The following is a 15,218-nucleotide window of genomic DNA, read 5'->3' as shown; positions in this document are numbered from 1 at the left end:
ATTTAGCATTTCCCCCATCCAGTAACTCACGACAAGTCAAATTTTCCATGCACACATTTCAAATAAACATATAAAAGTGCATCATTTCACTCAGACAGTTGCACAAATGAATGCAAAGTTCAAAAAGATCTTTTTTCTTGATACAAGTTGAATTTAAATGTGTCAAGCCAGGAGGATGGAATGATGCAGTATGAAAAGGACCCTAAACATGAATGGCTGACGATTTGATGTGGCAGCCTAGATAGTACCATAGTACAACTCTGATATTCTCATCCCTTAATCCATAAATGAGAGGACTCAGACATCTGGGAAGCAGAAGAAATATGATATACAGACCAGTCTGGAGTCGGACTAACATCATCCAACTTAGTAAATTTGAGATACTTAAGATAAAGGTGTTATACAGGATTGACAAGAGGCAAAGTCCTAACTGCACCATGTGTAACAGCAGCGTGTGCTGAGCTTTCCTGACTGAATCTTTGACAGTGGCAGCCGATCTGGCAACTGAGATGATACCCACATAACTGAAAACAATGTTCAGGCCTGACGAGGTAAACAGGAAATATATATAAACCTTATAGAACAATCTGGTAATAGGAAGAATGAATATGGTGGTCAGACTGCAAAATTGTGTCATTTGCACACTTCCCGATAAGTCAAAAGGAATCTTTCTCAACAAAAGCCCTTGAGCAAAAACAGCCAGAAAACAAAAAATCCACACCCCAATCGCAGCAGCCGTGGTGTTCCTGACGGTGGCGATGGAAGCGTGCCGGAGAGCGTGACATATGGCTACGTATCTCTCCAAAGACATGACCACCAGAAATACAGGAGATGTCTGGGTAACAAACTGGCTGATCAGAATGAGTACAGCACACACGGGATAAGTCAGGATGGTGCGAGTGGAACTCAGCAGGTACAAAATCTGACTCAAGATCAGCTGCATTGTGTCTCCCAGCAGCAGGTGATACAGCAAGATGTAGCGCGATCCCTCCCGAAAAACTCTTTTCCTCCTCAAGGTGAACAACATAATCCCGTTGACCACAAGGAAAATCAAGCCACACATGGTGGTTAAGGCCGTTGTGATGATCCTCTCCACCAAACCCATCCTAAGGGTCCCATTGCCCATCATCATAGTCTGCATGACAGATGTGGGAGGGGTCCTGCTGCTTTCAATGTCCTCCTGCTATTATACTCATTCTTCTTCAGCCCAACTTTAAATACTTACGTAGGAGATGACAAATGGTGACAACGTCATGCTCAACCAATCCCCGACGCCAAGTCGACTTTAAACTTGCAAACAAGATAAAGAAAATAATACAAAAATAAAATAAAAAGACAGCAACAATCACAGTAACAATAAGCAAAAACAAGAAATAGAGCTGTGGGGAAGTTTCATCCAAACTTATTTTTCAGGGTGAGTGATTAGCGCTTCCGGCTCACAACTCTGGGGTACTGGGTTTGAATCCAGGTCGCTCCACCGGTGTGGAGTACACTCTAAATTACCACTAGGTATGAGTATGAATGGTTGTTTGTCTCCTCCTGCCCTGCCATTGTCTGGCGAGCTATTCAGGGTGTCTCCAGCCTCTGATCCAAAGTCAGCTAAGATCCAGCTCCAGCACCCCCGTGACCCTTGTGAGGATTAAGTGGTTCAGAAAATGAATGAATGTGTATTATCCTTCAGAAAAATACAACATATCATTATCAAGAGGGTATTAATGGGCCTTTGGGTCTGCATGGGCCCATTTTAAGAATGCATTTAATATAATAAAGAAAGGAGTCCAATCCTTAGTATCATCCGTGGAAATGATGACTATTATTTTTCATTGGTGTTCATGAGTGACATGTTTGTTGTTGTTCAGAACTTTCCTAATTAAGTGATTCACCTTCTTTGTTTTCTCTGGTGAACCTTTAACCGACCACTTTGTTTTCAATACCTTTGACTCATTTAGAGACATTAATTATTCAAAGTTTTTTCACCAGTGATCCACTTGGTTAATGAGTCTTCTGAGTATTGCATGGATGGATCTGTCTGTGGAGAAAGACAAAAATAATAATAATAATAAATGTGTCAGGTGATAATTTTGATTTTATTAGACATTATTTAAAACATGGTTAAATGGTCAACAATACATTCAGAAGTGAAAGATTTCTGATGTTGTATATTACTAAAGTCAAAATTATAAAGTATTTCCTTCATCCAACTGCTGAAGACACATTTAGTTTATCATGCTAACATTCTAGAATAAACATATAAAAATACATCTTTTTCAGAGGGCTAGAATGGTTCAAAATGATCTTAAACAGGACTGTGTGACAATTTGAGGTGGCAACATAAATAGTACAACAGCACAACCCTTATATTCTCATCCCTTAACCCGTAAATGAGAGGACTCAGACATTTGGGGAGTAAGTAAATCAAAACATATAGACCAAACTGCAATCGTACCACCCTCTCCCAGCTAAGTAAACTTGAGATACCAAGGAATATAGGGTTGTACATGATTGACAAGAGGCCAAGGCCCAACTGCACCATGTGTAGCAACAGAGTGCGTTGAGCTTTACGGACCGAGTCTTTAACCGTGGCGGCCGATCTGGCCACTGAGATGATGCCAAAGTAACTGAAAATGATGGTCAGTCCCGACGAGGTAAACAAGATATAGATGTAAACCCTGTGGAACAATTTGGAAATAGGAAGAACGAATAAGGTGGTCATACGACAAAGTTCTGTCATTTGCAGACCTCCCAAAGGGTCCAAAGGAATCTTTATCAACAAAAGCCCCTGAATAAAAACAATCAGAAAACAAAAAATCCACACCCCTAGCACGGCAGCCGTGGTGTTCCTGACGGAGGCGATGGAAGCGTGCCGGAGACCGTGACATATGGCCACGTATCTCTCCAGTGACATGACCACCAGAATGACGGGAGTTGTCTGAGTGGCAATTTGGCTCAACGTAACGAGTATGCCGCACATGGGATACGAAAGGGTGGCGCGAGTTGAACTCAACAAGAACAGCAACTGGCTGAAGAGAAGCTGCAGCGTGTCTCCCAGCAGCAGGTTGTACAGCAGGATGTAGCGCGACGCCTCCCGAAAAATTCTTTTTCTCCTCAAGGTGAACAAAAAAACCCCGTTGACGGTCAGGAACATCAGGCCACACATGGAGGTTAAAGCGGAATTCACCATCCGCTCCGCCAAGCTCAGCCTGACCCATTGGGTCCCATTGGCCTGCATTGAAGTCCGCATGGTTGCGGAAAATGCGGGCAGGACTGCAGATTTCAAAGTCTACTTACAAATACACTTGCTGCACGCCAGCCCCTTTTCAATACTTATGCCATATGACGACACATGTTGACGACGTCATCTTCAGCCAACCAGCGATGCCATGTCAACTTCAAACATACGTATGGGATAAACAAAATAATACAAGAATAAAATCATGTTCAGAAACTAATACATATATCTACTGTAGTATTTTGGTGCGGGCTGGTGGCTGAGTGGCTAGGCTCCAGCACCCCCGCGATCCTTGTGAGGTTAAGTGATACAGAAAATGAATGAATGAATAGTATCTTGGTACTCATTCTAGAGCAATACCATAGAAAAAAAGCTAAATCAGGGGTTACTAAGAATTATGGGTGCCCCATGCCTGGTTCCCATAGTGGGCTTGGTCGGATCCAGGACCCCCTGTGAGCCTTGTGAGGATAAGGATATGGAAAATGAATGGATATCATTGCCAGTTATAGACAAACACGTATTGTTTTATAATATGCAGTATTTATATTGATCACAAAGTGTTGATTAATTTATTCGTGAATTTTCCAAGCCATTTATCCTCACATGGGTCGCAGAGGATGCTGGAGCCAATCATCTGTTTTCTTAACTCTTCCTGGATGCTATTCAAAGAGTTGATACTTATGACCTTTGACCTGTAAGATGTCAAACTACTCTAATTCCAAATAAGGGTTATTTAATTAAGCAACCCTTATGAACATAGCATTTTGTGTCAATGGTAATATTTCCACTACTGAAAATGATATTTACAGTTGAGATGTGATGAAAAAGTAAAGTTCACAATACAATTTGCATCTATGGCATGTTTGTTTTCCTAATGAAGTGCTAGGCCTACTTTCTTCTCTCTTGTGTATACGTGAGCGAAAACCTTGTTGACATTACCTCAGCCCTTGTCCCCAAAATGCTCATTTAGGCACATTAATTATTCAAAATGTTTTCACCAAATATCATATTAGGATTAATGAGTCCTTTGAGTGTTGCATAGGTTTCTCCGCAGGGGGCAAAAGTTGAACATCTCAAAGAAAACACTTGGTCAATTGATGTTATCATCCACTTTCCAAGTTAAAACATTAGAACCCATGACTAATGATCCAATATGTGGATGCCAGGTCTTTATGTTGAATATGTTTACCTAAATAACCAAAAATAATCTCTTGCCAGATTATGGAGGAAAATAAAATGACTTAATAATAGACCATCATGACATTTCTATTTTTAACCCAGAAGACAACAACAATGTTACTTTTGTGACATCACTCTGTTTTTTTTTTTGACGATAAAACATAATGCCTAACGGGTATAAAAGTTTCCTGATATAAAGAATTGATTTATGATAGTATATCATTACAATGGAAACATATTATTGGAGAATATCGGATCATTCTCTATTGTTATTTTGGTAACTGGCCGAGACCAGGCATAACCAGTCAAATCATGTAGCTACCAGCAGAGGGCGCCCAAAACGAACTGGGAAGTGCTCGCATGTTATTGTTCCTCCCTCTCATTCTCTTTTTCTAGCTTTCTTCCTCCTCATCCGGCCGTCACCATGGTGCAGATGATGGAGTCTCAGTGCGAATATTTCATGTATTTCCCAGCGGTACCCATCACGGATCTGTCCGAGCCAGCCCGGTACCGAACCCTGCCCCGTCGGAGTCACCTCTATTTGGGGGAGACGGTCCGCTTCCTCCTGGTGCTGCGATGCAGGGACGCCGGCAAGACGACACCGACCGAACCAGGCCAAGGAGGTGGGGCTAAAGAACCTGGGGGGGAGGATGCTGCTCTATGTTGAATGGAATAAATATTGATATCCAAAATAAATAGTAGCGTTTAAAATCAAGGGTCAAAGCTTTAGAGGTAGCTCAAAGGGTGTATTGCGCAACCCAAATTATAGCAATAACTTCCTGTTGTCATTATAATACATCATGCTAAGCTAAGATGTTTTGTAAATATAGTGTTTATATTGATGTAAGGCACAATAGCTGACATTTGAACTGGATAACGACTGATGATAGAATTATTGCTTAATCTACTCTTAAGTGATAACAATTTTTGTCTTGAATATCGCTGCATAATGTTTCAATATCATTTAAAAAAAAATAATAGTACATTTCTTGGGTATAAAGAAATAATGAGTTCAATTTGTCATTATAATACATCATGCTAAGATAAGATGTTGTTTATATCTTCATTTTATTCATCTCAATATATCTTACATTTGCTTACTTGCTATTTACAAGTGCTTTTATTAGCACTTTTCTTGACATTTTTCCCCATTAATACCAATATTTTTTGACAGAGGACGGTGTAGGATTTGGGACAGAAACCTGCAGCGGTCGGGCCTGGCGCGAGTTGGCGGGCTCGCTGTGCGCCGTAGCCAGCGTGAGTCCGGGCGAGAGCGGACGCCACCGCTCCGGCCAGCATCACCACGACTACGGCAGCAGCGGGGACGAGGGCGGCGACGACGGCAGCGACGACTACATGGCGGCGGCAGAGGCGGCTATCGCGGCGCTGGGCAGCAGGGTGGACTCGCGGTGTCGGAGCTTTCGGGACTGCAAGCCGCTGCTCATCCACAACTCCTGCGGATCGGTCCGAAGGGCTCCTGTCCAGTCTCCTCTGGATGAGCCAATGGTTCTGGCGGATGAAGTTGTCTTCCCGCTTACTGTCTCATTGGACAAACTACCTGTCAACACAGTCAAAGTCAAGGTGGAGTGTTCATATTTGATTAAAAAAAACACAAAAACAAACGTTAAACTAACAACGCTATAGTAAGTACAGTGGTTCTTTTCCCTATTTGCTGTGCTGTGAATTGTTATACATATTTGCAGTGATTTGGCATTGAAAAGAAATGAAATTGGATATTAATACAAAAAAATATATTAGTATTGGATGATACTGCATAATGGATATTGGGTGCCAAAAAATCTGTGTAATATTACTTAGGTGATGGTGACAGTGTGGAAGAAGGAGGCGGAGCAAGCAGAGGTGCAGGAGTTGGGCTACTTGAGTGTTTTGCAGCAGCGCGAGCCGTCGCTAACCTTCAAGCATGACCTCAACACTTTCAAGGCCCAAGGTTAGGCCCTCACGTCCGTACATTTTTGATCAAAATCAGAGAAGCCACATCTGAATTGACTGTAGACATATACATACAGTCATTTGCTATAGGTATTTCTTGACGTTTTTCTTTATGAAGTCAATGTTCATGCATTTAATGCATCCAAATAAATACAATGAAACACTACAACATTTGAAAACAAACCAGTTAAGCAGCAAAATTAAATTTGAAGCTTTTTTTTATCTTGATTTAGTGAGCACCACATTGACCGTCCTGCCACCTCCCGCCGTCCGCTGCAAGCTGATGAGTGTCTCGGGTCGCCACTTGGCTGTGCTCAAAGGTACGGTGTGCTGCCATCAAAACAAGAAGTGACATGATTCCTCTCCTATATGTACCACACAGTTCTAAATAAGTCATCCCAGGAGGAAGTGAGCATACGAGACGTTCGTATTCTGCCTGACCTAAACGCGTCTTACCTTCCCGTAATGCCCGACGGATCCGTTCTGCTGGTGGACAACGTTTGGTGTGTACCCTCTTTCAGTCTCCTTTAAAGGCCCCAAAACATGGATTTTTACACAGCAATGATTGGATCTTGTCAAAGAGAATTGAAAAATAAATGATCAATACCCCAATTGACCTGCCGCAGCCACCACTCGGGTGAGGTGGGTATGGCGTCTTTTTGCAAAGTGGACAGCCCCGCCAGCCGCCTTCCCAGCACACTCGGCGCTTTTGAGGAACATGACTTCATGTTCCGACTGCACCTCAACGACATGCCACAGGAGGAATCCAATGAGGTCTGATGAGCGCCTCAACCCGAGATTTCATTCTGATCACTCTAAGAGCCGATCTAATTCTGTTCAGGGAATGGAGGTTCCTCTAGTTGCTGTCCTTCAGTGGTCAACTCCCAAGATGCCATTCACCAACTGCATCTACACCCATTACAGGTATGACGGTCAAAGCATGGGAAACGTGGTCTCAGCTTACCTGTCATCAACACCAGGTTGCCGAGCGTACGTCTGGATAGGCCCAGGTTCGTGATGTCGGCCAGCTGTCCTGGCACTGTCAAGGTCAAAGAGCGCTTCAAGGTGAAATATGTGCTGTTCAACAACCTGCAGGACTTTCTTTCTGTGCGACTCGTCTGGACTCCTGATGGTGGGCTTGACTTTTGGGATTCAAACATAACATTTTTTTTCGCATATACGCCATATTTATAAGAGAAATGATAAATTGTAAAATTCAACACATTTTAAGGCCATTTAAAATGCGAAAAAATACAGTCAATGGAGTCTTGAGTGAGATCCAAGGCAACAAGGTGGTTGTTTCGTGTTGATCAGGCCGCGGTCACAGCGATGACACCACTTTGTCAGCAGTGGTGTGCCACACGCCACTCAGTAACCTGGGTCATTGCCGCAAAGGCAGCACTCTGACCTTCAGCGTGGCCTTTCAGATCCTCCGACCAGGACTCTATGAGGTACCCATCTGCGAGACTCATTTTAGAGTAGTGAACAGATCAAATAAATGTATTTGTCTTCTCCCATCAGTTGAGTCAACACATGAAACTCAAGCTCCAGTTCACGGCATCCGTGTCCAACCCCCCACCTGACGCCAGGCCACTCTCACGTCAGTAGATTTTATCCAGTAGACGTTTCAAAGTTCTGCTATTTAGAATTTGAATCCTTCCAGGTAAGAACAGTCCATCCAGCCCGGCAATGCGAGATCTGCTGGATCGTCATCAGGCCAGTTTAGGTCGCTCGCAGTCTTTCTCCCACCAGCAGCCGTCCCGCTCGCACATCATGAGGTGAGATGTTGCCACATATTTTGTAGACTCAAGCAATGTTTTCATCACTGTAACGTATGGCTCAGGACGGGCAGTGCCATGGAACGACGTGCCATCACACCACCAGTGGGCTCTCCGGTGGGCCGGCCGCTCTATTTGCCACCGCAGGACAAAAGCCTCCTCTCGCTGGACAAGATTGCCAAACGCGAGTGTAAAGTTCTGGTGGTTGATCCGTGATGAGGGGAAAACATGGGAGAGGACTTCCAGTAGCATCAGTATTAAAATAAACTACACACAATCCAAAAAAAATGGTTGAGTGATACTATTTACTCTATTTACAGTGTCCATTGATAGATTTACCTATTTAAATGACGTGTTTTTTTTCGCTACATATATGAATGTGAGCGACTATATCTATACAGATAACGCTGGATTCTTCAACTGGTTCCATAGTGTAGCGGTTATCACGTCTGCTTTACACGCAGAAGGTCCTGGGTTCGAGCCCCAGTGGAACCAAATGATATTTTATACGTTTTTATATAAAAGCAAATCTATTTACACTAATATTCCGAATATCAGTATTAGCACTTTTCCCCTTGCAACATAAAATAATTTTAGTCGTCATAGTTTTTCGTAACAAAATTGGAGATGCCGGGGATTGAACCCGGGACCTCATACATGCGAAGCATGCGCTCTACCACTGAGCTACATCCCCATTCGATGAGCGTCATAGAGGAGCTTACATTTAAATATCTTTACAGGTCCATGAGTTTTATATGAGGGGGCGATATTTTCGCGTGTTGTATTTTATTGAGACCTCACCACCAGAAACACTTCCTCTACATCCCTAAATTATCGGTCTCTTTAATTGTATGATTGAGACCGTATTTATTCAATTAATGATGTAAACATTGAAGGATTTTAGGCCTGCAACTAGCAACCGTTTGCTAGCTTTGGAGAGTGCCATTGTACGGAGCAGGGGCGGAGCTGGGAGGCCCTGTTATTGGGCGGATAGGAGGCGCTGTTGGGCGTCGCATGATGATCCAAATGACGCTATAATATGGTCTTTAAGTGTCAAAATACTATCACGCAAAAGATCTACGAGCATGTTTTGGGTGAAGTTTGGATATTCTCCGAGCCTGCGTAGGTTTTTCCAGGTATTCTGGTTATCTCCCACATTCCAAAAACATGCATGCTAGGTCGGTAGAAAATCTCTTCGGATGGAAGAGGACACTTCATACTAAATGCGGATATGTTTAACACCACACACACATTTGTTTTTGTTCTTTTATTGTTTTTCAAAGTAAAATGAAAGTATTTACAAAAGGTGCGCGAGAGACAGAAAATAGACTGAAGATGATCATGTTGCGTATCCGCGCAACAGGACCCGTCCGTCTGGCAAAGTCAAGCGGATACGGTGGTCAATGTCCCACGATGACATGGCGTGACCGTGTTCCATTCAGCGTCACGCTTGTCCTTTGGGCTCAACGCCGTCGGGGTTGGACGCGGGGAGGATCCATCGGCAGCATTCTGACAGTCGCATGTTTTTGTCCACCGCGCAGCTGGTGCAGTAGACAATACCCAGTGCCAGCATCACCACCAGGAAGACGCAAAGCGGTACCAACAGCGCCACCAGCAGCCAGCTCTTGTCATGTTTGCCCTTGTCGCCATCCTCTTGGGCTTCCTGACCTCCATCGTTGTGGCTCCGCCCCGGCGCCACTGTCGACTCCGTTCTGTACCGCCTCGACGAAGGGGCGTCCATTCGATCGGCCTGCTCGTCGGACCCTGGGGCTTCGGGGGCCACGGTCGGCCACTGGACGTCGAAGCTGGGCCGAGAGGTCCCGTGGTCCGATTCTGGGACATCGGCCGGATCGGCGGGATCTGGGGTCAGGGTCGAGTATTCTTCGTCGGCCGGGGTCGGCAGGCAGCCGAGTCCGTCGGCCCGCAGCTCGTAGCCGTCGTCGCAGTAACACTGGTAACTGCCCTCGTAGTTGAGACACTGCTGCTGGCAGGGTGACGCCCCCACGCACTCATCCACGTCTTGGCAGTCGCCGGTGTCCGACAGTCGATAACCTTGACGACAGGTACAGGTGAAGGAGCCCTCGGTGTTCTGGCAAGGGCCGTCGCAGCTCCCCACGTCCTCGCACTCATCCACATCCACGCACTCGCCGTCTTCGTCCTGCCGATAGCCGGCATGACAGGCGCAGTGGAAGGTCCCGGGTACGTTGACGCAGGCCTGCGAGCACGGCTGCTGCAGGCACTCGTCCACGTCGGAACAACTGCGCCCGTCACGGCCCGTTTGGTATCCCGGGGGGCAGGTGCAGCGGGCTCCCCGAGCCGTCTCCGCGCAGTCGTACTCGCAGCCCAAGGCCCGACAGGCCTCTTTGAGGCGGGGCGCCTCGCTGGATGTCGAGGCATCGGAAGAAGGGGCTTCCGTGGGACTCAAGGGGTCCGCCACGCAATTGTAACCGTCCTCGTCTAGCGTGTATCCTTCAGAACAGTAGCAGTAGTAGTCCGTGCCCGTGTTCTGGCAGTGCTGCTCGCACCCGTGGTCTTCTTCGCACCAGTCCCGGTCGGCCGGCTCGGCGGCGGCCCCGCAGAGCGGCGTGTCCCGGGACCAGCCTACCGTTCCGTCGTCCCTCTCCGCGCACAGCACCGTCTGCTCCACGGGGGAGTCCCCCCCGGTGGGCGAGCTCGGGCAGGAGAGGGTGCCTACGGAACCGTAAGGCACGTGGGTCAGAAGTCGACTGCTCAAGTGGAAGGGTGTGTAGTAAACGGCGCTCCCTTGGCCCTCGTCCTCTAAGGGGGAGCACATGCCCTTGGCGGGGTACTGGCAGACGAAACCATCCAGCGCCAACCCGCACGAACCGTCCAACCACTTGAAGTTGTCGGTGTTTTGGCGGGCGGCGTCTGCCGTGTTCACCGTCATAGCCACGCAGCGTGGCGCCGCACACGAACCCGGGGCCTCCTCACGAAGCCAGTTGGTGTACTGGCCCTCCTGGTCACCTGCAGGCGGTGCAACAGAAAGCAGAATGTTAAAGCACGCTTGACTGCTCAATATGGTTTGTTTCAAGTTGTATTCAAATATTTAGTTGTGATAGGCTGCAGAACCCCACATGCAACCAGACAAAGATAAGTGGTTGGGTTAACACATTTCTAAGTACTATGTGATATTACAAATTTAAAAAACAAACAAAAAATCAATGCCATTGTCACATTACTGAAGCAAAATGTAAATCGTCTTATTGCTTTTCCTATTTTGCAACCACTGCCTTGTGAATGTATTAAGTAGCTTCCATTGTTTTGGACCCGCCCCTCCTCTTTCGTTACGCCCCCCCATGGCCTCAGTTACCCTCAGAAATTTTTCATCCCTGTTGACCTACTGTCACAGATCTTTTTATGACTTCCTTTTCTTGTTCACGTCTTTTTGAGTCGATTTAATAGGTTAACACCCTAGACAGTAATAAAAATTCAGCGCAATGAGAGAGGGATGGGGCAAGTTTGTTTACATATCCACCAAAAGATGTCGCCATTTCTCAAAAGAAGGCTGCTGACCTCCCAGGATTCTAAAAACCCAGAGGAACCCCTGCTGTTCAGATTTCACCTTTACAAAAAAAAATATTCATAATTCATCTCGAATTGGACAACTAGTTATTTTCCATCAAAATGTCAGTATAGTACAGTAGCTAATGCCCACATACAGTACATAGCCAGAAAAGCCCACCCTCCAAAAGATGACCTTTGCTCCTTACCTGTGACCCAGACAAAGCCTCTCAGAGGCCGCACAGCCGAGCACTGACGAGGCGCTCGATGCAAACCGATCCATAGACGCAGACGCAATCGGGCCCCGTGCGGCTCGGCGCCCGCCAGCAGCCGGTGGACGGCATCGGCCGCCTGGCCGTCGTGAAGCGTGGCCAGGGTTCCTCCACGCTCCCGGCAGCTACGCCCCGCCTCCCGGAAGGTTCTCTGCTGGGTGAAGACGGCCAAGCACCCGTGAGAGTGACACAGGGCGTCCTTCTCCTCCAGATCGCCGTCGGCGGCCACCTTGGTGAGGCACAGTAGCAACCAGCTGACACACCCCAAAAACGCCCACATTGCAGATCAATGGAGAAAAAAAATTAAAAAAAAATACTCCAACAGTCAATCAAGAAGCTTAATTGGTCCGAATTGGAATAAATGTTGTTTATTTTGATCAATGAGGTGAACGTTTGATAGGTCTCCCCTCAGCCAAGCTCGCCTACGACTGAAGGAAGGGATGGAGGGCTGGAAGGGGGGGTCACGAAAGGAGGAGAAAAGGGGAGGGGAGGAAGGGGCTTCTTTTGCTGTGTTGAGGGAAAAGAATTGTGTTTTTGGAAGAAGAAGAAGAAGAAGGGGGGGGGGGGTAAGCGAAGAAATGGAAGAAAGCCTGGAGGGGGTTCGCCTCAATGTGTGCGGGTAGAAAGGCATGGGGATGGGGGTTATGAAAACCATATGCCCTTAGTGTGGAAAGTGTTTGTCATGTGAGTGACAGCCAATCCATTTCAAGTAGGATAGTCGGCTAAGAATGATTATGTTTCAGCAAGGTTGATGCTGATAGACTAGGTCCAATCCCTTCACAGCTAAATGGATTGGATGTCTATTGGAGTCAATGGTACACTCATGGAGTTCATTGCAACTGTGTAGCATAAGTTTTGGAGCATTGCAAATTTGTGGATGTGGAATTAGTGCATTTGGTTTGTGCGTGCATTTCATGTTTTCTTTTGTGTGTTATTGTGGTGTGCAGGAAATGCCAGATGTGCATCAGGATAAGTATAAGTAGTGTTTTTTTTTGGGATTACCTTAACCATGAATGCATGTGTGGGTGGGTGTGTGTGTGTTTTCTGGCAAAGGCAGAATCCAGTAGGACAGAGGCATAAAGCAAAAATGAGAAGAAAACCTGAGTATCCCGAAGAGCCTTCTGGTCTTGCTTCCTGTCCCCTCCTCCTCCTCCTCCTCCTCCTCCTCCTCCTCCTCTTCCTCCGCCTCCTCCTCTTCCTCCTCAGTTCCCACTCTCTCCTCCTCATCACCTTCGGCCCAAAGCTCCCACCCGCTAGCTGGTTTGCTGCAGTCTGCTTTCGCCATCATTCCTCAGACATTCCACCGAGGCGATGGATCCCACAGACGCGGCCTGGTTTTTTTTTTCCCCCCAAGGTGAACCCGGGGCGCCGCCAGCAGGAAGTTCAGCAACACGTCAGAGGCGTTCAAAGGACGTTCCAAGTGACTTTCCTAAATAAAACAGCTTTCAGACAAATGTTAAACTGATAATGGGATTTGAATTGACTTGGCATGGTAAATGTGCTGTGGTTTTGTCATAAAAGAAGTAAAAAAAACTTTTAAATAGACGTCGAATACCACCCAATTCAATCTATTAAACGTCCAGTGACGATGAAAGACAGTCCAATTACCTGCCTATTTTAATCTGTCTGCTATGACTAGCTATTATTTTATAAATAGTTGGCGACCATTCCATTTGAACTGAGACGATTGGCAATGGTCATTCGTTTATGGATTGGAAGTGAAAATCAACTTTGTGGGATATTTTGTGGTGCTTAGAAAAATGACAGAAAATATGTGTACTGTAATGCAGTGCTAGCACTTCTACTTTATAAAATTAATTGATTCCAGAAGTAGTTTTGGAACATGGATTTTTCATAAATACAATGACATACACTACCTATATATCAATATTGTATGAAATATTTATGCAAAAAAAGGATTAGAAATGTACTAAAAACCTAACATATGTGTGTGTGTGCATGCGTGCCAGGTCAAATACTCATTCACTCTTCCCAACCGCGGGTGTCCAATGTCACACACACACACGCGCACACAGACTGGAGCAATTAGTCGCGGCCTCGCGTGAGGAGACGACCTGCGCGTAAGGTTTGATTCCCCGTGAAAAGAAAATTAATAAAATCTGGACCCTTTCCAATTGGACCTTCCATTGTGCAGGAGTTGTGTCGCTACATTAGAAGTAGTTGGAAAGAAATGAAAAAAGCAGCAGCGAGCATGTGGAAAAGTAGGACAGGAGGGGGGTTCTGCAAGGGTTTGACTGACAAACAGAAGCAAGTCTAAGCTGCTGACTTGGGAAAAGCGCACATGGAAAAAGCCATGTGATTAGTAGCAATTTTTCCGCAAAAGCAAGCCAAACAAGGGTGCACTTTTGATTCGATCTGATCCCGTTGGATTTGAGTTCAGTCAAAATCTATTAAGTGCAGTCGGGTTGGCTTCGGGGGAGTAAATATGAGTTGTAGTTTAACTAATGCGCTAGTGACAAAACGGCGCCACGGGGCCAGATCGGGCCTGACGCATCAGTTTGTGAGGTCCACAAAAGTAAAGCATGTGTATATTGGCAATTGATTATTGGATGAATTGTGGCCTAGTTGACAAATTAACAGCTCTTCAATTGAAAGCGTAACTATGAGGTGGCCCAAGAAATTGTTTAACAACCCTAATCTAACTGTAAAAACCAGTTTGAAGCGATTTTTGCTGCTTTCCGAGACATGGAAGTCTGGAAGAAGTCGTACTGTCGTCATGGAGATAAAAGAAAGTTCCAAAAGAGGAATGTTCACATTGTTTATATGGAGAGTTCATTAGGCCTAAACATGCAACCTTTCACCCTTGCCTCCTCCTCCTCCTTTTTTTCCTTCTTTTGGTTTCCTCCCCTCCTTTCTTCATTCCTCTTTTTCTCTCTGGTCTCGCGGCTCATCAACGGCACATTGTTGCCTTTTCTTCCATCCTTCCTTATTGCCCTTTTGAGGATTATTGTGTTGCTCCTGGCACCATCATCTTTTCTGTCTTTTTCTGCTTATCATGTGACTTTTTTTCTTCTCCAAATGCAGATGAAAACCACTTTTCCCCATGAAATGTTTTCATTCTTTCAAGCATTTTTTTAACCCTTACAAGTCACTTTCTAGCTGCCATGGACATTCAATCCAAGAAGTCAAAATGGATTGCACCGTCAATGGTTGCATTGCAATGATGCCCCCTGCAGACCATGGTTACAGTATACATGCAGGTGCTTTGTTTTTGCAGAAACCTAATGGGTTCAACTAGGGGTGTTGGAAAGAAAACAGTTAAGAAAT

At 45.7% G+C, this 15,218-nt stretch overlaps 4 protein-coding genes and 2 non-coding genes across 6 annotated transcripts; 2 read left to right on the top strand and 4 right to left on the bottom strand.

Annotated features, from left to right (window-relative positions):
• Positions 1 to 202: 202 nt before the first annotated feature.
• Positions 203 to 1,105, bottom strand: LOC144212908 (odorant receptor 131-2-like). Its single transcript, XM_077741102.1, has one exon. The coding sequence runs from the start codon at positions 1,103 to 1,105 to the stop codon at positions 203 to 205; it is 903 nt and encodes a 300-aa protein (XP_077597228.1).
• Positions 1,106 to 2,171: 1,066 nt separating this feature from the next.
• Positions 2,172 to 4,089, bottom strand: LOC144212804 (odorant receptor 131-2-like). The gene has a single exon (XM_077740936.1). The coding sequence runs from the start codon at positions 3,239 to 3,241 to the stop codon at positions 2,297 to 2,299; it is 945 nt and encodes a 314-aa protein (XP_077597062.1). The 5' UTR covers positions 3,242 to 4,089; the 3' UTR covers positions 2,172 to 2,296.
• A 633-nt stretch (positions 4,090 to 4,722) lies between these two features.
• On the top strand, positions 4,723 to 8,418 carry trappc14 (trafficking protein particle complex subunit 14). Its single transcript, XM_077740747.1, has 12 exons — positions 4,723 to 5,031; positions 5,583 to 5,989; positions 6,227 to 6,356; positions 6,592 to 6,678; positions 6,741 to 6,861; positions 6,985 to 7,132; positions 7,200 to 7,282; positions 7,339 to 7,490; positions 7,673 to 7,809; positions 7,880 to 7,958; positions 8,022 to 8,136; positions 8,202 to 8,418. Exons 1-12 carry the CDS (start codon positions 4,833 to 4,835, stop codon positions 8,350 to 8,352), a joined length of 1,809 nt encoding a protein of 602 aa, XP_077596873.1. The 5' UTR covers positions 4,723 to 4,832; the 3' UTR covers positions 8,353 to 8,418.
• Positions 8,419 to 8,558: 140 nt separating this feature from the next.
• On the top strand, positions 8,559 to 8,631 carry trnav-uac (transfer RNA valine (anticodon UAC)). Its single transcript has one exon. It is a non-coding gene; the product is annotated as a tRNA-Val (tRNA).
• Positions 8,632 to 8,758: 127 nt separating this feature from the next.
• On the bottom strand, positions 8,759 to 8,830 carry trnaa-cgc (transfer RNA alanine (anticodon CGC)). The gene has a single exon. It is a non-coding gene; the product is annotated as a tRNA-Ala (tRNA).
• Positions 8,831 to 9,394: 564 nt separating this feature from the next.
• Positions 9,395 to 12,348, bottom strand: cd248b (CD248 molecule, endosialin b). Its single transcript, XM_077740832.1, has 2 exons — positions 11,868 to 12,348; positions 9,395 to 11,121 (listed from the first exon to the last, which is right to left on the bottom strand). Exons 1-2 carry the CDS (start codon positions 12,208 to 12,210, stop codon positions 9,581 to 9,583), a joined length of 1,884 nt encoding a protein of 627 aa, XP_077596958.1. The 5' UTR covers positions 12,211 to 12,348; the 3' UTR covers positions 9,395 to 9,580.
• Between the last annotated feature and the right edge of the window lie 2,870 nt (positions 12,349 to 15,218).

The sequence above is a fragment of the Stigmatopora nigra genome, chromosome 19, assembly GCF_051989575.1.
Source record: "Stigmatopora nigra isolate UIUO_SnigA chromosome 19, RoL_Snig_1.1, whole genome shotgun sequence".
NCBI lineage: Eukaryota > Metazoa > Chordata > Actinopteri > Syngnathiformes > Syngnathidae > Stigmatopora > Stigmatopora nigra.
This window is presented reverse-complemented; position numbering and strand designations above follow the sequence as displayed.